The 25,463-nt window shown below is 32.5% G+C and overlaps 1 protein-coding gene across 1 annotated transcript in view; it reads right to left on the bottom strand.

The window, feature by feature from the left end:
* Nucleotides 1-25,463, bottom strand: part of SPTLC3 (serine palmitoyltransferase long chain base subunit 3) — a 185,327-nt gene that overhangs the window by 16,502 nt on the left and 143,362 nt on the right. The window contains exon 10 of the mRNA XM_074287852.1: nt 6,979-7,114. Within this exon, the coding sequence (XP_074143953.1) occupies nt 6,979-7,114 (136 nt within the window). The remainder of the gene's footprint in view (nt 1-6,978; nt 7,115-25,463) is intronic.

Raw genomic sequence — 25,463 nt, forward strand, 5'->3', positions numbered from 1 at the left:
CTTGGCAGTTAGATTTCCAAGTACTTTATATTATATTTATTTTAAATGGAATTTCTCTTTCTATCTCTTGCTACTGAGCTTTGTTGTTAATACGTAAAAATGCTGATGATTAATGTGAATTTATTTTGTATCCTGCAACTTTGCTAAAGCTATTAATAATTGAAAGTAGATTGTTAGTTGATTCTCTAGGGTTGTTTAAGTATAACATAATATCTACAAAGAGTGATTTTTTTTTATTCCTTGTCCTATTTAATTTCTTTTTTTTTTCATTGCTCTAGATAACAATTCTTGAGTTAGTAAGTAATAGAAGTGATAACAGGCATCCTTGCTTTATCCAGAACTTATTGTAAAAACTTCTAGCTTCTCCTCATTATAGATAATGCTTACTGATGGCTCTAGATAAATATTGCCTATTATGTTAAGACAATCTTCTTTTATTCTTGTGCTTTCTAGTGTTTTTCATAGGAGTGGGTGCTATATTTTGTCAAAGGCTTTTTCTGCATCTATTGAGATGATCATATAATTTCTGTCAGTTATGTTATTAATGTGGTCAACTATGATGACAATATTCCTAATATTAAACAAGTGCAGCATACCTGGTATAAATTCCACTTGGTCATATGTGACTGTAATCTTTCTTTTAGTGTTTAATTAAAAAAAAGTTGCATGAATATTCATTAGGTGAATTCCTCCATCATTTTCTTTTCTTTCTGTTTTGGCTTTTCCTGTTTTGGGTATTAGTACTATGTTTATTTCATAATAGGAATTTGGTAGGACTCCTTCTTTGCCTAGTTTTCTAAATAATTTATACAGTATTAGCATTAATTGTTCTTCAAATGTTTGGTAGAATTTGCTTGTGAATCCATCTATTCCTGGGGACTTTTTCCTTAGGAAGTTCATTGATGGGTTGTTCAATTTCTTTTTTCTAAGATTTGCTTATTCAAATGTTTTATTATTCTGTTCTGGGTAATTTATATTTTCATAGGCATCCACTTCATTTAGATTGTCAAATTTATTAGCACATGATTATGCAAAATAGCTTCTAACAACTATTTTAAAAATCTTACTCATTGATGGTGAATCCATCCCTTTCGTTTTTGATACTAATAATTTGGTTTTCTTCCTTTTTTTTATAATCAGATTAACTGTTTTATCTATCATTGTTTATTCCCATAAAAACAGATTTTAATTTTTGTATTTCATTAGTTAAATTTTTTTTTACTTTCAATTTTATTAATCTTTTTTTTTATTTTCAGAATTTCCAAATTGCTTAATTGATTGTTTTTTCCCCTAGTTTGTTTTAGTTGCATGCCCAATTTACAGATCTACTTTTTCTCTATTTTATTGATGTAAACATTTAGAAATATAAATTTTTCTCTAAGTAACATTTTGACTACATCCCATAATTTTGTTTAATTGTTGTAATTTTCTTTAATGAAATTGATAGTTTCTATGAACAAGTTTAACCTACTTGTTTTTAGGATCAGATAATTTAATTTCTAATTAATTTTTTTCTTTCTCTTTTCATTGTCTATTATTGAATATAACTTTCATTGTATTATGAGCTGAAAAGCATATGGTTATTATTTCTTTTTCATGACTCTTTTATGTGGGATAATTTATTTGCCTCCATCTTCCAGTACACTTTTCTTTCTCATCTCTTTATTCACTTATTTATTTTTATTTTTTGGGGATACCATCCCATCAATGTCACCTTCTGTCCACACCTCTAACTACATATATTTCTTCTAATTACTCTTATAATAATAATAATAAAAAAGTTTTAAGTATTATTTTGTCATATAGAAATAGAAATTTCAATTTGATTGAATTTATGTTTTCTCTTCTTTTTTGTCTTTTTTATGCTTCTCTTGAGTCTTTTATTTTGAGGTCAAACTAATTTATTAATTTCTGTTTTTTATTTAACTATCTTAAAATACCTCTATTTGATTATAATCATTTTCCACTGAAAGATTATATGCAGTTTTGCTGGGTAGGTGATTTTTGGTTGTAATCCTTTTTTTAAAATTAATTTTATAATTATAACTTTTTTTGACAATATATATGCATAGGTAATTTTTTACAACATTATCCCTTGTACTCCCTTCTGTTCCGAATTTTCCCCTACTTCCCTCCACTCCCTCCCCTAGATGGCAGGCATTCCCATACATATTAAATATCTTATAGTATATCCTAGGTACAATATATGTGTGCAGAACTGAATTTTGTTGTTGTTGTTGTTGTTGCAAAGGAAGAATTGGATTCAGAAGGTAAAAATAATCTGGGGAGAAAAACAAAAAATGCTAACAGTTTACACACATTTCCCAGTGTTCCTTTTATGGGTATAGCTGATTCTGTCCATCATTGATCAATTGGAATTAGATTAGCTCTTCTCTATGTTGAAGATATCCATTTCCATCAGAATACATCCTCATACAGTATCATTGTTGAAGTGTATAATAATCTCCTAGTTCTGCTCGTTTCACTCAGCATCAGTTGATGCAAGTCTCTCAAAGCCTCTCTGTATTCATCCTGTTGGTCATTTCTTATAGAACAATAATATTACATAACATTCATATGCCATAATTTACCCAACCATTCTCCAATTGATGGGCATCCGTTCACTTTCCAGTTTCTAGCCACTACAAAAAGGGCTGCCACAAACATTTTGACACATATAGGTCCCTTTCCCTTCTTTTGTATTTCCTTGGGATATAAGCCCAGTAGTAGCACTGCTGGATCAAAGGGTATGCACAGTTTAATAACTTTTTGGGCATAATTCCAGATTGCTCTCCAGAATGGTTGGATTCTTTCACAACTCCACCAACAATGCATCAGTGTCCCAGTTTTTCCATATCCCCTCCAACATTCATCTTGTTCCTGACATCTTAGCCAATCTGTCAGGTGTGTAGTGTTATCTCAGAGTTGTCTTAATTTGCATTTCTCTGATCAATAGTGATTTGGAACACTCTTTCATATGAGTGGAAATGGTTTCAATTTCATCATCTGAAAATTGTTCATATCCTTTGACCATTTATCAATTGAAGAATGGCTTGATTTCTTATAAATTAGAGTCAATTCTCTGTATATTTTGGAGATGAGGCCTTTATCAGAACCTTTAACTGTAAAAATGTTTTCCTAATTTGTTACTTCCCTTCTAATCTCGTTTGCATTAGTTTTGTTTGTGCAAAAGCTTTTTAATTTGATGTAATCAAAATTTTCTATTTTGTGATCAATAATGATATCTAGTTCTCCTTTGGACACAAATTCCTTCCTTCTCCACAAGTCTGAGAGGTAAACTATCCTATGTTCCTCTAATTTATTTATGATCTCGTTCTTTATGCCTAAATCTTGGACCCAGCTGTTTTTGGCAAATAATGAATTCTTATCCCAGAAGTTGGGATCTTTGGGTTTGTCAAACACTAGATTGCTATTTTTATTCACTATCTTGCCCTGTGAACCTAACCTATTCCACTGATAAACTAGTCTATTTCTTAGCCAATACTAGATGGTTTTGGTGACTGCTGCTTTATAATATACTTCTAGATCAGGTGCAGCTAGACCACCTTCATTTGATTTTTTTTTTTTTACTTCCCTTGAAATTCTCGACCTTTTGTTGTTCCATATGAATTCTGTTGTTATTTTTTCTAGGTCGTTAAAATAGTTTCTTGGGAGTCTGATTGACATAGCACTAAATAAATAGATTAGTTTGGGGAGTATGCCATCTTGATTATATTCACTTGGCCTATCCAAGTGCACTTAATGTCTTTCCAATTATTTAAATCTGACTTTATTTTTGTGGCAAGTGTTTTGTAATTTTGCTCATATATTTCCTGACTCTCCTTTGGTAGATATATTCCCAAATATTTTATACTATCAACCATTATTTTGAATGGAATTTCTTTTTGTATCTCTTGCTGTTGGATTGTGTTGGTAATGTATAAAAATGCTGAGGATTTATGTGGATTTATTTTGTGTCCTGCAACTTTGCTAAAGTTCTGAATTATTTCTAATAGCTTTTTAGCAGAGTCTTTGGGATTCTCTAAGTATACCATCATGTCATCTGCAAAGAGTGATAATTTGATTTCCTCATTACCTACTCTAATTTCTTGAATTTCTTTCTCAGCTCTTATTGCCGAGGCTAGCTTTTCTAGTACAATATTGAATAGTAATAGTGATAGTGGGCAATTTGGTTGTAATCCTAACTCATTTGCCTTCTAGTTTATCATATTCCAACCTCTCTACTTCTTTAACATGGAAGCTGCCAAATCCTGTGTAATCTAGCTGGTAGCTCATGATATTTGAATTGTCTCTTTTTGGCTATTTGTAATATTTTCTTCTTAATCTGTGAGCTCTGGAATTTCCTCAGGAATGTTCCTGGTCACTTTAATTTTGGAATCTTTCTTAGATGGTGATCAATGGATTCTTTCAATTTCTATTTTGCCCACTGGTTCTAATATATCAAGGCAGGTTTTTTTTTTATTGAGTAATTATTATATGAAATCTTTCCTGGATCTATTTTGAAAGTCATTTGTTTTTCCAGTGAGAAATTTCACATTTTCTTCTATATTTTTTTTTTTACTTTCGTGAACTTTTTTTTTTTTTTTTTGGTATTGCGATGTCTTGTATAATCATTAATTTCCAATTGTTTAATTCTAATTTTTAAGGAATTATTTGTTTAGTGAAATTTTTTACTTTGCTTTCCTTTTGCCTAATTTTATTCTTAGGAAATTAATTTCCTTGATAATTTTTGTATGTTGTTTTCTATGCTGTTGACTTCTTATTGATAATTCTTTTGCATTATTCTCAGTTTTTCTTCTCCTTTTCTAATTTGCTTTTTAAGCTCCTTTTTAAGATCTTCCAGGAATTCCTTTCACATCTGAGACCAAATTACATTTTTCTTTTGAGGATTTACATGTAGCCATTTTGACATTCTTATCCTCTTCTAAGTTTATGCCTACGAGCATAGTAACATTCTATAGTTAAGCTGTTTTTTTTTTTTTAAACATTTTTTCCTGCTTTTTTGGGTGGCTTGCTGTTTTTATGTAAGATTTGGCCTCTAGTCCTGCACTGTCTCAAGATTTTTGTACTGGCTTCATGAACACAGCATAATAGTATTTGATACACAAACAGTAGTTTCTGACAAATCAAAAAATGCCTATTTCTGGGGTAGGACATTATTACTATCTGATAAGTTTCTAAGAAAAGTGTGTCAAAAATCAGACAGTCTCAAGTCATATATGGTCTGTATATGTATAGACAAATATCTCAAACCATAAAATATGCTTCAAATTGATAAATGACGTTGATATACAGTGATATTGCAAAATAAATTAGAGGAGAAAGGGAGATACTATCCTTCTGACATATGGATGGAAAAGAGTTTATGATGAATCAAGATATAGAGGAATAAAACAGACAATTTTGATTACATAAAATTAAAAAAAATCTTTTTTATAAACAAAACCAATGCAGTTAAAATTAGAAGAAAAATTGGAATGCAGGAAAATTTGTTTTCATAAAAATCCAAATATATCCCAATATACAAAAAAGTATGGTTGCAAATTTATGAGAATTGGATTCCTTCCTAAATAGATAAATGGTTAATTGATATTAAAGGCAGTTTCAAAGAAATCCAGGCTATCAACAATCATACGAAAAAGTGATTTAAATCACTGTAAATTAAAGCACAACTATAGTTTGACTTTTTACTCATCAGATTGGCAAAGATGATAAGAGAAAATTGCTAAATTTTGATGGTTTATGGAAAAATAAGTATACTATTATGCCACTGGTAGAACTGTGATTTGGTTCAACAATTCCAGAAAGCAATTTGAAGCCATATTAAAAATGTCACTAAACAGTGACTTTAGACCCAATTTGATTACTATAGTCATATATCTCAAAGATCTCAAGAGAAGAGGAAGAGGACCAGTATCTATAAAATATATATATACTAACTCTTTTTGTAGTAGTCAACCAGTGGAACTGTAAGGAGATACCATTGATCTGATTATGGCTAAAGAAATTATAGTATATGAATACAATGGAATATTTTTGTGCCATATAAAGAATGACATGGATAGTTTTTGTAGACCTGTATGAATTGACTTAGGATGAAGTGAACATTGTTAAGAGGTTAATATATACAAAGATAAAAACATTGTAAAGAAAAACAACTTTAAAAGGCCATAGAATTCTATAAACTCTATGGAAGAAGCTTCTCTGCCAGGCTTTTTATTGATGTATTGAACTTATCTTCTTTTTTCTCTAGGTTGTCTATAGCAAAATTTCTGAAACTGTGGGTCATAACCCTGTATAGGGCCATATAACTGAATATGCAGGTGGCAAAAAAAATTGGCAACAGTAAAAAAAATTTTGAATGCAATGACTAAAGGAGATTTCAGAATTGAACATGTAATGAATCTGAGGTGTTTGTAGCAGTGCTTGCCCCTTTGCACTCATTCAACTTCACTGCAGCTTTGGTTCTGAACATACAGTATGCATAAAAATTTCTCAGTCAAAAAGGGATTGTGAGTAGAAAAAGTTGAAGAAATCTTGACCTTCAGTATACTTCCATGATTAATATTACTTCTGTTTCTGCTTGTAGATATTCACCTCAATGCTCTTAATCATGCTTTTCTACTGTGCTTCTCACTCACATAGACTCACAAGATTACCTTCTTACTACATATATGTCAAGTGACTCACGGTTACATAGGTTGTGGACTGTTGGAAATTAGAACTTTGGGCCCCATCTTCCAGTACTTGCTACTTCCACTTTTAAAACAAGTGCTGTTAAACAGATAATAGGAAATAATCTTTGAATTTTGTAGTTTGACCATGAAGTAACTTATGAATTTGTTATTTCATTTCAAATATATAGCCCTACAGTGGATGATATGATTGGTGTCATAGGCTTAGCATTATTTTACCATGTCTCAATATTTAAACTTTGAAAGATATGTTAATACTTACGCTACTTTACTTGGTAAATAAAGGAGTAGGGGAATAACAGGTGATTCTTGATTGCCATAAATAATGAAACCCATTTCATTCAGTCTATTTCTGAAGTATCTTGTGTTTTGGGCAAGTTGCCGGATTCTCTGTATGCCTGGAAAGAAATAGGCATGAAATCAGTTCGTTGAATTAACAAGAGAGGGTTTTCTTAGGGAGAAAAAAAAAAAAAAAAAAAAAAAAAAAAAAGCAAAAGTCACATGAGTTTGGAGCATACCAAGTGTTTTGTTTGGACTCAGCTTATTTTCAGTGACTAAGCAGGATTCAAGATAGTAAAACCCTAAGGCTAGAGCAAACTTCTGGCTGCCCTGGCTTCCACTCTATCATGGTAGTACTCTTGGAAGGGAAATATACTTGGTACCACAAGTGCTGCTTCTGTTTCAATGGTATGAAAATGCAGTAGGAAACAGTTGCCTGCTTCCCTCATCAGGTGTAAGAAGTTCTAAAGCAAAAGAAGGGAATTTAATATTATGTATATAATGTACATAATTCATTAGGCTGTGGGACAGTAGCAAGAGAATTTTTTTTTTTTTTGAGGCTAGGCTATTTTACCAAACATTTTTAAATGTTGCAAAATTATAAAGAATAAGTTTGGTACTAAAAGAGATGAGCAGTTACCTTTTTCCTTCTAGACCCTAACACTTTGCTTGAGATCCTCAAGATCCTCAGATGTTTAATATTGTAGATATTGTCAGATATTTTTAGTGAGTTGGAAAATTTTGCTGAATTTTCTCCTACTTTCTTTTTTTAAAGAAATATCACTATATATAAAGGATGGCTGTGGATAGGAGAAAGGAAGGAAAGAACACTTGGTAGGACAAAAATAAGATTAAAATAAATTTTTTTCAATGAAGGAGAACTTGATTGTATCCTTGAGTATTTCCATCAAAATGGGGGAATGTAAACAGAACTCTTGGAAATAGAATCACATAGTTAATATGTACCTAACTAAAAATTAATTCCAAGAGAACTTATGGTGATGTAGTGATTCTCTTTTCCTTCTTAATTTTATGCTGTTGATTTGTCTGTATTATTAGATAATTTCTACCTAGAGGCAACAAGTGAAAAGAAGGGTGGGTGTGGAATTAGAAAGACCTGAATTGAAATATGGCCTCACTAGCTGTGTGTCCATAGAAAATCACTTAACCTTTATCTTCTTCGATTTCCTTAACTGTAAAATGAAAATAGAACTTGCCTTACAAGGTGCTTTTAAAGATCAGATACAATAATATTTGTTAAGCTCTTAGCATAGTGCCTGACATGTGATAAAAAGGATATTTAAATCCTTTTACTTTTTTTCTCCTGAGTCTGAACATTTTATTAACTTTCTATTTCCTGTTCTTAATTATAATCTTTTCTTTTATTTGGCTGTCCTTAAAGTATTAATATTTTGTGTTTATCAGTGGTCATGAAGTAATTAAAATCTTCATAAGTTGTGCCTTCAGGATGATGAATATAAAGTGGGTCACTGCTTAGATGATTGAATGGATCAAATGAAGCACCTTCCAGGGAAGTTATTGAATCACATTGCTGCCCCAATTTCTGCTCACACTTAGAATTCCTTCCCCAGCTTCTAACTCTTTGGTTTTTATCTTTCTAATTTTTCCCCATCTTGGGAGACTTTACTCTTTCAAACACCCTACCCTACTAGTTTCTTATCTCACTCATTTCTTATATCCACTCTATCTTAGATACACACGGAAATGATCATCTTTTTGATCTTGCTGTCACTTCCAAATGTTCTACTTCTACATCTGCAGGTCCTATGTGGACATAAAAAAGGGAGGGAAAGAAGTGGAAAAAGAGAAAGAAGGAAGGAAGGGGGAAGAAAAGAAGGAGGAAGGAAGGAAGGAAAAAAAATAAGAAAGGAAAGAAGGAAGAAAGAAAGAAAGGAAGGAAGGAAGAAAGAAAGGAAAGAAGGAAGGAAGAAAGAAAGGAAGGAAAGAAGGAAGGAAGGAAGTATAAAGGGAAGGAAGGAGGAAGGAAGGAAGAAAGAAATAAAAGAAGGAAGGGAAGGAAGGAAGAAAGAAAAAAAGGAAAGAAGAAAGGAAGGGAAGGAAAGATGAAATGAAAGAAGGAAGGAAGGAAGGGAACAAAAGAAGGAAGGAAGGAAAAAAGGAAGGAAGGAAGAAAGGAAGGAAGGAAAGAAGGAAGGAAGAAAGGAAGGAAGGAAAGAAGGAAGGAAAAGAAGTTTTGTTGCTCAGATGACTAGTTCCAGTTGGGTTTCCAAAGAGACAGTTTTATTTGCAGAAGTTGTTCTTTGCCCTTCATTCTTGAAGAGGAACATGGCATCAATGAGGTGATCCCATGACATTCAAGTGGGTTGGATTTAAGTGAGGGAGGCCTATGCAAGATCATCAACTTCACTTTCTTCTACTGAGCCATCTGGGTCCAATGGCCAGATAGAGATCAGGATGACTAGAAATGGCACTGAATGCAGTGGAAGACCTTTGCCTTTTTTGACAGCCTCAGATTTTTATTCTTGTCACCTGCCTGCCCCATCTCCAATCATTTGCCATGTCCTCTAACATTTCTTGTGTATACCCCATCTTTTCTCTTTCACTACCACTAGATGTAGGTCCTCATTACATCACATTTTAGAGTACTGCAACAGCCTGTGGTTGGTATCCCTATCTTGTATTTCTCTCCACTTGAGTCTATCCTTCACTCAGCTGCCAAATTGAACTTCCTATTTCCCAGGTTTGAACTTGTCATCTGTCTATTCAGTAAACTCTAGTAGCTCTTTCTTAGTTTTAGAGCCATATACAACATACTCTAACTTTTAAAATTCTCCATAAAACTCTTATCTTTTCATAGAGCAAGTAGATTAATAATTCAAATAAATTAATGATACCCAAATTTTCTGGAGAGAAGGGCCTGAATCTGTCTTTGAGTAGGTATAAATTTGAAAAAAAAAATTGACAATTTAATACCATTTAGACACAGAAACTCACAGGTTCCTAAGTTTAAACTTGTCTATGTAACATCCTTTTTTTTTTGTGCAATTATATAGACATATTCCTTCCCATATTTATACTGCAAGAATTGAAATGAAGTAAACCAGATCTTAGAATTGATGTAATGTAGTTTGAAGCATTTGAGGCAACTAGATCTTTACCCAGGTAAAATTAATGAATTTTCCCCTTGGGACCAGGAAAAATATAATAGAATCAGTTTAATTCAGAATTAAGTAATCAAATGATTTGATTGTATGTAGCACTGAGAAATTGTCAACGAAGCACTTCAAACTGATTTTAAAATTTTAGTCGCATAAACATTCTATTTGTTCTTCATCTAATTTTCACTACTAACAGGCATATTTGTCAGTAGATTATGCTTGCATCATTAGACTCCCTTACTTTTTTAATTTTCCCTTCTGTATTCTTATCAAATATCCAGCATCTCCCCTTTAGTTCAGGTAACCATAAAAAAAAATGCCCAAACACCAAATAATTTAACCTTCTCTGATTTTCATTAAGGCCCCCTCCCCCAATTTCTTTCCAAGCTTGGATTATGTTTTACAGATGAAACAGGTAAGTATATCCATCCTTGACCCTGTATTGTATAATATTTTTATGTGACTAGAATGAATGCACATATGGCACATATTTTATTAGAAGGTAGTGCAAAATTAGTAATGACAATTTATACATTGAATGATAGCTTCTAAAAGATTTTGAGAGACTAGGAGATAGAGATAAACATAGCAAAATATAATTTAATGTTATATATAAGTGCCAGATATTACTACTGCTCCTGCTGCTACTACTAATTCTCTACTCTTGGGTTTAGAAGTCACCTTCATAGGTACAAGATGGAAAGGTGTGGCTAGATAACATTTTGAAATTTTTTTTTTTAAATTGAAAAAGTTTCAATGTACTGAAAATTCTATATGAATCAATAGTACACCTTGACAGTCACAGAAGTTAATGTGATCTTCGATTGCATTAAGAGAGACATATTATACTAAGGAAAGTAATACTTCTATTGTAGCTGCTCTGGTCAGACATCATTTCGGGAATTGTGTCTAATTCTGGTTTCCACATAGCATCAATCAAATACACATTGATTCACCTGCCAAATGACAGCACATTGAGGATATAAATGCAAAGAATGAAGTATCCTTGAAGAATTTTTTCTACTGTGGAAACAATATCTATGTATATAAGTACATGCAGAATAAATACAAAGTAATTTCAAGGTCATTATATATGTGGTAGTTAGGATGGAAGGGCAGGAAAAACTTTGTATAAATAGTATATTGAAGGAAGAGATTTGTTTAATGAAGTAGAGATTAAGTGGTTGAATTTTATGCACTGGAACTATTTCAGAGATAGCGAGAAGGAAGTTAGAGTGCTATGTGTGAGGAATAGGAAGACCAGTTTAACTGAACTAAGACTGGAGGAAAAGAATATTGTTTAGTAATGTTCAGATAATAGACTGGCACTAGGTAGTGAAAGAAGAAAAATTTCAAGTTAGAGAACATCTAGAGAAGAGTGACTGATGAATGGTTCCAAGACTAATGACAGTGGAATTTGGTTGAAAGAACTAGAGTTGTTTAACTTAGAGAAGATAAAGTTTGTAACTACCTTCAAGTATTTGAAGGGAATTAAAATGGAAGGGGCATAAACTTGTGCTGCTTAATTTCATTAGACAGAACAAAGTATATTGAAAAGAAATTGAATGAGATAAACTTTGGCTTGAAATAATAAAAAAATTATTTTCCACTGGAGATAGTTTCTCTTCAATGAAATTCTTTGAATAAAGGTTAGATGACCATTTGTTGGCTAAGTGGATAATGTTCCTAAATGAGTACAATTTGTCCTCTGACATCTTTTCTAGTAATGAGATTTATGGCATAGTAGATAAGAATGCTGTACTTGAGTTAGGAAGACCTAAGTTTAAAGCCTACTTATGATATATCACTTTGAGTCTAAAAAACCATAGTGCTTATTGATAAAAGGGTTAATAATGAGACCTGTGGGTCTATTATCATAGGATTATTGTTTGTCTCTGCAGATCTATGTACATATAAGTATATATATGTAAATTCTGAAGTGCTATATAAATGCCATTTATTAGTCTCTAGAACTGTATGAAACAAACTTAATGTCTTTTCATTTGAGTACCCTTTAAGTATTTGAAAATCCCCTTACCATTTTTGTCATGCTTCCCTGGGTATGCTAAAGTTAAATGGCATCTTTTGTAAAGTGACTTACTGAGAGTTTAGAACGATGTTATAAATAGATTATAAATCATGAACTCCAGGGCAAAGCTTCTTTAACTGTGGGTTATGATTCCATATGGGATTGAATAACTGAATTTGGGAGTTGCAAAATTATGATTTGATTTCAGCAAATGTTTGATCTAAACACATATTTTAAATACCTATATATCTGGGGACATGTAAAAATTTTCTTGCACAAAAAGGGGTTTCAAGTGAAAAAGTTTAAGAAGCCCTGTAATAAAATAAAATTATTTCTCTTGCAAAGAACATTATTCTCTGCTGGCAAACTTAATATACGGTCTCCTAAATCATTGAGCATAGTGCTTTGCAAATGGTGGGTAATTACTATCTTGTTATTTTTGAAGAAAGGAAAAATTTGTAGTCAGGAGTTTGAACTATTAGCATTATACTATCTAGATAACTAGAAATAATTTGCTCTGTAATCTTAAAAATTCACACATACAAATAGGTTTAAGTACAGAATAAGATGGATAATCTATCATTCGAAGACAAAGTGAAGGGAATTGGCATTGGCTAAAAAAATAAGGAAAATATTTTTTTCTAGCCATGCATATTCTGCTAATCAATACAATTATTTTTTCACTATCCATCTTCCAAACAGATAAATATGATTTGAGTAGTTTGTAAAGTGTAAGATATGGAATTTATCTAGTTTGATCCAGAGAGTAAAAATTTTCCTTTTTTCAGTGCACTTGCATTTAGTGAAGAAAAAAAAAATTAGGTCATTGTAGAAACCAATTTGTATTTGTCATTGGACTTATTCTGGGCCCATCAGGCAAGACTTTCCTTTGAAGGAAAGAGATTGATTCAGATGTAGGAGTCCTTAAAATATACATTTCTTTTTCTACCTCTTCTCATTTCTCCATGGGAAGAAAAAGACTCAAGCAAATAAAAAAAAAAAAAAACAATCCAAATGTGTAGAGTGGAAAGGAGCAAAGAATCTGGGGAGCTGCAAAAAGATCTGGATGAATTTTGTTGTATAGATATAACTTCAGTGGTTCTTGAAAAAGAACTCATTTGCAACAATGTATGATCCTAGAAACTTGCACATATTATGAAAAAAGAGGAAGACCAAAAGATGGCAATATTATTTCTTTCTGCTTTAAAAAAACATTTTATTATAAATGTTTTATCCATATGTTGAATGACAAACTAAGAAGGTAAGGAGACAGTTAAAAAAGACTAGAATTGAATGAAAAGATTTGTGGAGAGAAGTATTTTGAATATAGTAAATGAAATCAATACACAAAGATATTTACAGAATGAACATTGAAATGTTTGCCATATGGTTAGTCACCTTCACCATTTATTTTTAGGTTGATTATCAATGAACAGATGACTTCATCAAGCTGTCCTAATGATTCCTCAATGTTTTCCCTGAAAGGCTACAATGAATTCATAGGTTAGAAGTATTATGAATGATCTAAATTGCTTTCTTGATGGTATCATTTTTGTGCTTGTCCAATAATGATTCATTTTTCATTGTGTTGCCCTAGGTCTTTCTGTCCTTTCTATTCTTAATTAAATTAAGTACAAATGTCAACAGTTAATTTTATCTTTTTGCTTCCTATCATTCAATAACTAGCCAAATAGATCATAATACAAATTCTTATTTTCCTTTTAATAACTATATGTTTTATTACTGTCTTTTGTTTCCTATCCTTGAACTACTACACAGATAGGATTTTATAACATTTTGTGGCTGTTATGTTTTCTTATGTAGATTACTATGAATGACTCCTATGAAAGATTTTTTTTTCAGGAAGTTGGATAAGTTACAGTTCTTTTCAATCACTATATTGCTCACTCTTTAAAATTGGAAACATATTTCCAGACTTGGAGAGCCAGAGGAGTCATCTATTCCTATTAAAATTTCCTCATCTGGATTGAATGGGGGTATCACCATACTTATAGAGTGCTCTGAGGTTCATGATTAAATGTGCTATGTATCATTAGCACTGATCATTGTTGATACTTGGGTAATCAATCCATAGCATTTAGGCCAAAGAAGGCACTCAGATAAAATCCTTTTTAGTGGCATAAAGATGTTGCCATGCCTTACTTCCCATCACTTTTGAGAACTTCATTTTTGGTAGCTTCTGTTCCCTTTTTTCTCTATGGTATCACTATTAAGACCACATTGCATAGGAGATGTGGTTCCACGGCTTAGTAAACTATAAGCAAAGGACGCTAAGCATATGCTTGGCCACCAGGCTAGATTCTTAGGAGAAGGTTAAGTGTTTCTGGCTTAAGTGAGATTTAGATGGTGGTTTAGGCTAGGAAGAAATTGGGAATGGAAAAGCATCTTTTGAGTACATTACTACACATAAACTTTCAGAAATTTATTGTTATACTCACTGCCACCACCACCATCACCATCATCATTAAGTATATAATTAGCATTTCAAAGTGCACTAAATTTTGAGAAAGAAGATGTGGGGTATAATCCTAACTCAGTTACTTGGTATTTGGGCATATCACTTCACTAAGTAACTGAGAGAAGCCTTAGTTTCCTTAACTGTAAAGTGAGAGTTTTGGAGAAGATGTCCAAGATCACTGTTAGCTTTAAATTCTATGATCTCAAAGGTAATTGTATTTTGTACACTGGTAGACACTGAGATTAAATATTTTGTGATCTGCCTGTTCCAAAGGGTATTAAATGAACCTTACCTTCTACCTCTGCTTTGTTAAAGAAAGCAGGAAACATCCTTTGCAAACCAATCTGTTAAGACAGCCTGTATAATGCTATTATATCAGTTCAGTTTCCAACTTTTTTATTCTTAAGAAATCTACTGGGTTAGGAAAAGGCCACAAACACTTTAACCATCTCTCCAGTGCTATTAAAACAAAACCAGCTGGGCTAGGAGAAAGAAAACAAAACACAAAGCATCCTACTACAAAGCTCTTTGGTTGCTAATAAAAACAGTGGTTTGTGGCATTTCCAAAAATGTTTGGTACAAGTCAATTTCTGAAGGTTCAGGAGGAAATATGAACAGTGGAAGCTCCCAGATCTGTCAGAAGTTAAAGAACATTTCCTCTTAATTCAGCATTCAATGATAATGAAAGCCATTTTTAGTAAAAAAAAAAAAATGAAAAGGAAGGCTTTGGAGATTATGTAAGCCAATTCTGGTGCCACATTCATTTTTCTGTAGCTTTCAAAAATATGGTTGTCTATTAGAGGAAGCATGGATATGCCCAGATGCCTTGAATTGACATTTTATTATTTGTTTTTTTAAATATATACAGAATTATACCACATTGCCTACTTTCTCCTTAAATTATTTAGCATAGAAAAGGATACAGCTATTTAAAACACATGGTGAGACAGTATTGCTTGGGAAAATAAGAATTAATTCTCTGATGCTAGAAGGATATTTCCACAAATTATATCTCACAATTAAAAAAAAATCATTATTCTAAAAAAATAAATATTTAAAATAAAAACCAAATTGGTGACCAAAATGTCTGGCTGTGAAATATCTATTTTTTTCTTCCCCTTCTATTTCTGCCTATTTCCCTGTGGATTCTTCATGAAAAGATTCTTCCCCAGATCATCACAAAGTTCTAAAGTGGGAGAAAGGAAGAGGATTGTGGAGAAAAATTTGAACATGGAGCCAGAAACTTTGTGTGTTATTTTAAAAAGATATAAGTTATAACACTTTGTTTTCTAATACACTCAGCATCAAAGGAATCCTCCAAAATTTAGACTCTGGTGATCAGCCAGAATAGTAAGGATTACTTAAGAGGTAACAAACTCACTTAGCAGACTGAGGATAAAATCAACCACAAAAAATCCCCCCCAAAACTTTTAAAAGTGATTTCTTGGAGAGACTTAGAGCTTGATTTTTGATGTCAAGAATTTCAGGATTAAGACATATTTCATGGTCAAACTGATACTCTCATGGACCCTAGTTAAGAACTTAATGATTCCCTATTAAATATGTGCTCCATTACTGTGATAGGATTTACATTGTGAGTAGATAGCTGCCTCATTGAATGAATAAAGAAGCATTTATTAAGTACTTAATGTATGCAAAGAACTATGCTCATTACTAGGAGTATAAATAGAAAAGCAAAGGTAGTTCTTATACTTGAGTTCATATTATAGTGGGCACTGAAAGTGGAACTGGTGAAGGAACACTGCTTATCCCAGGGCCTTGGGTTGAGGATCTTGGGATGTTTTCATCTAGATCTCAAGAGAAGTAATGGTTGAAGTGATAATAGTAGTTTGGTTTGTCTGCCACAAGCTACTTCATATCTTTCCCAACAAATGCCTTGAGGTATTTAGAAATGCTCCTAAATATCTATTCCCTAACCTTCCTTTTTAAAAATGATCTATTCCCAAACTCTTTAAGGAGAGGCAGTATGATATTGTAGTGAGAGGGAGAGGGAGAGAGAGAGACAGATAGACAGACAATATTTAAGTACTGCCTCTGACACATACTGGTTGTGTGATTCTGATAAGTCACATAGCCTCTTGATGTTCCATGTTTCTTTAATATTATAAAGGTTAGAGGAATTGCTTAATTGAATTGGTAAAGGGAATTTCCTTATGGGAAGTTTTATGAACACATGAAACTAAAAGTTTGAACCACCAAGCAAAATCCAATAAAGAACAAAATAAAGAATGTCATGAGGGTCCCTAAGATTATAAAATTAGAGAGCAATTCCATTTGGCTGATATATTTTATAATTTTATAAATATTGATAGATTTAAACCTTAATTTGTTATCACTTGACCCCTCAAAAAAGGAAAGCAGTTTAATTAGTACTTGTTCCAAATCTAACTGCCAGTCAAGAATAAGGCTTTGTGAGCATGGGATATAGAAATAGATGCCTGTGAATTATTGGAAGTCCAGAAAGTTAGTCAAATACTATTTAAGTGCTTGCTGTGTGATTTTGCTAAGGCATTTTGCTAAGTGCTGGCATATAAAGAATGGAAAAAAACAGTTATTTCTCTCAAGGTACTTACAATTTAGTGGAGGAGATATTATGCAAACATATGTACAAAACAAGATACATACAGGATAAATTGTGGATAGCCACTAAGTTTAAAGAAGAATAAGAAAAGCTTTTTGTAGAAGATAGGACGTTAGCTGACTCTTGTAGGAAGCCAGGGAATCTATGAGGGATGAATAAGGAGGAAGAGAATTATAAGTATGTAGGACAGTAGAGGTAAGGGATATGAGTTTAGAGTCAGGGGATAGAGTGATGTGTGTATGCAAAGAACAGTAAGGAGGCCCATGTCATTGAATCATAGATTATTTGGAGTGGAGTAAGGTATAAAAAGATTGGAAAGGTAGGAAAAGGATTAGAATATGAAGAGTTTTGAAATCCTCCAAGACAGGATTTTGTATTTGACCATGGAGGTAATAGGAAACACTGACATTTACTGAATAGGGATGTGATATGGTCAGATCTGTATTTTTGAAAGATCAATTTATAATATTTAGAGGCTGGATTGCAATGTGGAGAGACTTATGGCAGGGGAACAACTAATTCTCTTGAGAGAGGATAGCAAAAGACAAAATTGTAATTTCATACAGAGCTAATAAAATAATCCTATTGAGAGTTTGGTGATACTTTCAAATAGCATATCAGATAATGTGTGGGTTGTTTTTAGAGAAAGGGAACAGCTGTGGATATAAAGGCAAGGGCATAAAATTTGGATTCTAGTTTGAATTCCAGCTGTGCCATTAACCATTTTCATGACCTTGGAAAAGTAAGTTATCCCTTCCACCTTGCAACTTTTCCAATCACAGTTTCCATATATCATTGATCAGCATAAGAAATTAAATGGGAATTTTTGAGGAGTTTTATGGAACTCACAGATGACATTCAAAGGCCATCAGATAAGACAGAGTCTACAACCAAATACTTAACCCAGATTTTACAATAAAATACTTTACCCCATAAAATAAAAAGAAAAATTCAGATTTCTTTGATATGAAGGAAAGACTAAAACATTTTATATGAATTATTGGTTTGTGGGGACATGTTAGCCTGCAATGTGAAAGGAATAATTGTATCTCTTTGGATTTCAATTTCCTCAGATTTATAATTGGTAATGTTTCATTTAGCTCAGTATTTGATGCATTGTATTTTCCACTGGAGCATTCTGCTTGATTTTTTTTCTGTATATATTTTTTGAAAACCCAATGGACTAAGTAGAGGAAAGAGAAATGGAAGGGCTACATCCTGATTTTTATCACTTCGCAGTCCTATTTTAGGAAGAAATTAGTCTCTGTGCCCAGTTTCTACATTCAGAAAATGAGTAGAATTTGAGTTTTGTGTATGGGGATAGATCTCATTAAAATTGTGAAGTAGAGAAGCAACTTTATCAAATTATACTTGGTATCTAGAAATTTCTCTATATCATAAATTCTACTTGGCAAATGATGTAGAATTCCAGAAAGTTAGCCAGTGCCATTAGTTATGAACTATCCTGTTACTGACATTCTAGGGAATTGTTAATAATACTTCACATTTTCCCCTCACATTGTCCAGAAAGCTGAACCCAGGGGACCAGTGTTTTAGACTTTGATGGGTATACCACTTAGATGTATTTACACAGTAGAACTAGACTCTGTTGAATTTAGAGCACATGTTGAATTCTTTAATACACAAATCCACCTGCCTTAATATTCCCCAGCTGCGTCTTCTAAGGGCATGCTGAGATAGCAAGTTACCCAACCAGATTTCTCCAAAGCAGGGCCAGATTTTATCTTTGTTCAGTGGTGCTAGGGTGAGGAGTAGTACTACTGCACTTTTGCCCTTTACTACTTAGTTGAAAATGAGCTATTTATGGGGAAAATATAATTACAAAAATAACTGTGGAAGAGTGACTCCCCTTCAATCTCTAGGAAGCTGTGGGTAGAATAATTGTCATCTATTCTCTGAACATAGTAAATGTGTAACTCCATGTGTTATGACAAGAGAACTCCTGATAAGAGAAAAAGAATGCTTTAATTGCAGAACTGAATTTGTTTTATGAAGCCAAAATCCCATGCCATTTAGTAACTATGATTTTGGCCAAAGTAGTTTAACCTTTCTGGGCTTTAGTTTCCTAATCTATAAAGTGAGGGGTCTAGATTAGATGGTCCCTTCTAGTTTTAGATATGATTGTGTGAACTATTCCACTTTGTAATCTATACACAGGGAGAAAATTGAAAAATGAAAAAAAAATCTGTATCACTCATGTTGAAAAGGGCACATTATTTTTAGGAAGAGTGGAAGGAGATAGTAGGGGCTTTCTTTTTACTACATAAAACCATAAATCCAGTGATATGCTAATACTCCAGTTCTTTGAGCTCTTCAAGACAAACTTGTGTGCAGTTTTTACTGAATTGTTGTAAAACTATACCCTGAGTTGAGGTGAATATGTTGAGTTGATATGAAGTGATAGTGATTTTAAGTAGAAGGGCAAAAGAGGAAAGGAAGAAGTCGCTGTTGTCATTTTATTAGGGTCATGAAAAGCCAAGTATCTATGTCCCTGTAACTATGTCTGAGCTCCTAAACTAATTGTGTTTTTCAAGAAGTCTAAATCTGTGTTGCAGGAAAATGGGCATAAGCTAGTGAGGCCATGCCTTTTCTGCTGACCTCCAATCAAAACAGTACTGTGGAGAACATATTTACTACACACAACAGGTTATTAATCACCAGATATGTCAGTCTCTCAGCTGAATGCTAGCAGTGCATATCTCACTCCATCTGTTACATATTAGGTATTGTTGAAATGCCAATGATCTGAAACCATTTAGAAAAGGGCAATATATGCCCTCCCTTCCTATCTTTGCCTACTTCTCTTCCCCTCCCCTCTTTTTTTCCCCTTTACTTAGCTGTCTGTCTGTCTGTAGCTGGCGACTGATTACCAGCTGGATTTAAGAACAATCAGGTGTATTTTTCCCTCTTTTCCTAGAGGGTTAGAATGCATATTGAGATGTGCATGCAGTACATGAACACTATGATATATACTTTATGGGCTATTGGACCCATTAACTAAAGGGTTTTAAAGGAATGACCCTCAAAACTAAAACTCATGTTTGCACAACACCTAACAATTTATAGAATATTTCAATATAAGTTTTTAAAAATTGTAGCAGATCTGGAAGTTTCACTGGGAAAGAAATTCTTGTGTGCAAACTCTCTTGAAGTAAACCAGCACCTGTGCCACAATTTATATAGCAGGAGTTCTTAAGCTTTTTTTTTTTTTTTTGTCATAAACCCCTTTCTCATTCTGTTACAGTACATGGACCCCTCCTTAGAACACTGTTTTTAAATGCATAAAATAAACATATGAAATTGCAAAGGAATTATGTTGACGTTATATTGACATATGGCTACCTAATTTTTTTTTTTTAATTTCACAGACCTTCAGTGAGGATTAAAGGCCTTGTCCAGGGACATGTAGCTAATGTGAACCAATTAACACGTTTCTTTTTAAAGCTGCTAACTGAGATTTCTAGTTCTTTCACATCCACATCTTAAAAAAAGTCTCATTTAAGCTTTTTTTATGACAAGGCAGATATTCTTGTTCTACAGATGAAGGTCAAAGAAGCAAAAGGTTTGTAAAATGTCCTGGAATGAAGTGGAAAAGACAGATAGGAGCCCAGTGTTCTGAGCCTATGGCTTTTCCAGGCCAATACTCTACTGCCAATCTGTGTTTAGGAAAAATATAGTCAGCTAAGTTTGTGCTTGTATCCCGACTGCTGTGGAAAGAATTTCAAATTCTGTTCCTTCTTACCTAGAATTAATCACTAAATTTCTTTGGGTTTTAGTTTCATCATCATTACCATAAGAGGGCCAGATTCAGTGACCTTTCAGATCCCTTTTAACTATAAATCTAAGATTATGGATATGGACATACATGTTTTCTGCATGCATGTATGTGAACATATATGATCTCCTTTAAAGAAATGAAGTAGATGCATAATATGTAATTTAGCACTTACCCTTTTTCTTTGAGTAGGGATAAAAGTTCCTAGATAGATTATGTCTTAATGAGACTGAATGAAATAATTTAAAAAAAATTATTTGTCATTAATAGAAATAGAAATATCTTCTAAAAACTGGAATCCAAAATTATTGTTGCATTAGAGAAAAGCAATATTTCACTCAAGAAATTTGTGACTTTATCCCACATAAAAAATAGAAGAGGGAAAAAATACATTCTGTTTTGAAAGCTAGTGCTGTCAACTAGAATACTGGATTTTTCTGTTTTTCTGGAGCCCCAAATCTCCTTAGTTGATCCAGTTTTTAAACTATGAAATTCAAACATAAAAATATGTTTGCCCTTTTCTAACTAATAGAGAAGAGGTTTAAGGTCACACCTGGAAAGTGCTAATGCCACTTTCTTCAAATCAGTCTTGGACCAGAAATCATTTCAATATCTCACCTGTTAATTTCTGAACAAAATTCATTCAGAAAACATTTATTGAATGCCTACAATGTATCCTACAATGATCCTGGGGCTAAAGCTTTTTTTTTTTTTTTTTAATTTTATCTTCAGCCTTTTTGACAGCTGACAAAGAAAAGATACTAGGCCATAAATTAATCAGTAAATTTAGTGAACACCTTCAGAATTTTCTAAACTCCTTATAACAAAGGATTTTTCCTTTGAAGGGGAAAATATCTGGACTTGTGTTTTCATCATTGACCTTCTGTTAACTTCTGATATGGAAAGTCTGGTGCCAATGCAGAGGTAAATCAGAAACTCTTCATAATTTTTAATTTGAGAGAGTTGCCTGGGGCAACAGGAGGTTGTGTGACTTCTCTTGATGAAACATCCAGTATGTGTTAGAAGGAAAGTTTGGATCCAGGGCACCTAACTCTAACAGCTAATTAGCCATTATGCCATGCTGGCAATTCGGTAGAGAATTAAATTTAAAAACCCACAGGTAAATCTAAATTGTAAAACCCAATTTTTTGGGATACTATATTTTGAGAGACAAAAATGTCTTAAAATGATGATTGCTTAAGCAACCAACTTTGAGAATTAAAAATTAGATTAGCTAGTTTTAGCTAGTTGAAGTTATATTAAGTCAGAAACATAATTTATGTAGTAACCTGGAAATGTAATTTCCAATTTTACTTCAGTAATCTGAGATCCTGAGCTCAAAATTAAATCTTAAATATTCATTTGTGGCTGCTCTAATCTGAAAGTGCAGTCCTGAAAGCATATTTGGTTTTGTTTCCTATGTGGGCCTGTTTAGTTCTGTGGCTGGAGACTAGTTAATCCTAGAGTAAGGGAGTATGGACAGTATAAATAAATTTAAAAAAAAAAAAAGCAAAACTCCATATATATTGGGAAGTACATAATGTAAACCTGTGGATGGTGTAAATTCTGAGAAAAAATTCAAAGTACAGGTCTTGTTAATGGCTAGTGAAATAAAAATCATTGCTTTACTCCAAAACAGTATCTTCCTTTTGTTTCTTCTAGGATTACATTTAGATTTAAGCATCTCTTCTTTGTAGTGAAGGTGAGAGACCATAGGCTACAATGTAATACATTGTAGCTACAATCCAGAGCTAGAGTGTCAGCCTCTTCATAAGAGACCTTAGAACATGAGGCAGCAAATCTGCCTTAAGCCTTTACTTGTCTTCTTTGCCTTCTTATCTTCTCTTTTATCCTCTTCCAGGTTAAGTATTTAGCAAGTTGATAGGGAACAGTTGAAAACTAGGCTGCCTGAGTTCTGTTTCAAACAGACTTGTTTTTGTTTCCTGGTGTTTGTTCCATGCTTCCACAGGAAGTCTACATCTTTAGCAGAGACTGGGTACTATACCAAAAGGAAGTGAAAGCAAGGAGTCAAGAATATTGAATTTTAATTTACTTCTACTTTTCACTCATTCTGTGGTATGAAGGAAATCCCTTCTTTCCTAAGGTTTCAATATTTCAATCTTTCAGAAATAAACGTTCTAGCTGAAATTTCTGCAGGGGAAAGGACTGATTTTTTGCCTTTCTTTATATTCTCAGCATTTAGACAGACCTTTAATAAATGCTTATTGATTGACGGACATTGATTGTTGCTAAGTAATGTCTAGAATGCATGTGGAGTTTCTTGATTGAGGACCATAAATGCAAAGTTTTGTCAAATGGAGGAAAAATCTAAAATGCAGTTCCGATAATTAATGCTTCATTCTTTAGAAATAGAAAGGGATTTGAGCTATTAGAATTAGCTGATGAGCTAGAGCTCATATTGATTAATACTTTGAAAACAGCTCAAATATATTGCCTGGCATCTAGTCCAGACAAATAAAGAGCTATAGCAATGAAATTGGTTGTTAATTTAAGCAAGAATTTCTTTCACTCATTTAACTAGGCATTACTAAGTGAAGGTATTCTCTTGCATTATCTGAATTGTCATATTCTATTGGGTATGGATCTAACTTGAAATGCAATGATCTTGTGATGTCAGCCACTAGGTAAAAAACAATAAAGTAATAATAAATATTAGTGACGTTTAACACTATGCTGGTGTATTTTTGTTCCAGGTTAATTAGGGGGAAATTTTCTTATCATCCTATTCACTCATTCATTTAGCATGCATGTATTCATTTATTCACCAAACACTTTACTGGATTGTTTAAATTTTTCAGTCAGTTTAAATTTTTTTAGTCAGTATTCATTAATGATATTATCTTTCTATAGTTTAGTTGTTAGGACTGTGTCTTATATAAGGATTCTGGTAAGGTACTTTATTTCTTAAATTTTTAGAATAATTTGCAAAATATGGATACTAATTGTTCTTAAAAGTTTGATGGAATTCTGCTGTGAATCCATCAGGACCAGGAGTTTTCCCTTTGATATTTCCTTTTCAGATAGATCTATTTCATTTTCTGATATTTGGTTATTTAAAATCTCCATTTGGTCTTCTAAGAGTCTGGTATTTTATACTCTCGAAGGTATCCTGCTGTTCCTTTTGTGGTTTCAGTATTGTTTACATGTAAGTGCATATGATCTGATTTGTTAATTTTTTTTGGTATTGTCATTTCACTTTGCTCATTTGCTATTTTATTATTTTGATTGTTTTCCCCTTTAAAAAAATCAGATTAGCTAAAAGTTTTTTTAAAATCAATTTCATTAGTCTTTTCAAAGAACCAGCTTTTAGTTTTTGTCATTTTAATTTTTTACTTCTAATTTATCTTTTTTTGCCTTTAATTTTTAATCACTTCTTTTGTGTTTCTTTTAGGTTTATTTTTTGTCTTTCTAATTTTCAAAATGCATATTCTAATTCAGTTTCTTTTTCAGTTTTATTAATGTATATTTGAAGAGATGTAATTTTCCCCTTATCATTATCATTTGTTTCACATAGTTTTTGTTTTTATAATTTGTTCTTTGACCCACCCATTATTTAGGGTTTCATTATAAATTCTCTGTTTGGGCCTGTGCCTTTTGTTTGTGATCCCAGATATAGTATGGTCTGTATTATTGAATCTCTATATATATATTTCATTTTTCATTTGGGATTAAACTTGGATTTGTAGGGTAGATCACCCTGGGAGCTCATTCTAAACTTCATTGCTTTTTAGAACACACTATTTCATTTTCTTGTAGATCTAATAGTGTTGTGATATTCAAATTTCCTTTCCTTTATTCTTGAAGATCTTTTCCCTGGTTTCTTACAATTTTTTTCCTTTGAATTTTTTGAATATTTAAATTTAAACATTCTCTAAGTCTTAGAATTTGAAGCCATGACTTTTTTTCATGTAGATGGTCTAGAAATTCTTTCAATTGTTTTTCATTTTTCTGTGTTCAGAAGTTCTGAAAATACTTCTTGTAATATTCGTTATATTATATTGTTCAGGTTTTTTGACTTGTCTTCTGTAATCCTTATTTTGTGTCTGCACACTTTATCTTTGACATCAATATGTTTTGCATGAAGAGAGCATCTTTTCTTTTGTTATTGCTTTTTTGCTTCTTGACTAGAGTGACCTTCATTTCTGAGTATTTGTATTTTGCTTAGTTGTTCTCTCTTTTGTTTCTCATCACTGATTTCAGGTTTTCTATCCTGTCGGTGTGTTATGTATTTAAGTATGTTAAGACTGCATGATCTCTTCAAAATCTACAATATCTTCTGTCTCACCAAATGTGAATTATTTTCCTTTATTTTGCAATATTTATTCATAAATATGTATATTTGTTTACTCTATTTGTTGGCCTTATTTCCTTCTAGTGTTAGGGTTTTCCTTGTTGATTTAT

The sequence above is a fragment of the Sminthopsis crassicaudata genome, chromosome 2, assembly GCF_048593235.1.
Source record: "Sminthopsis crassicaudata isolate SCR6 chromosome 2, ASM4859323v1, whole genome shotgun sequence".
Taxonomy (NCBI): domain Eukaryota; kingdom Metazoa; phylum Chordata; class Mammalia; order Dasyuromorphia; family Dasyuridae; genus Sminthopsis; species Sminthopsis crassicaudata.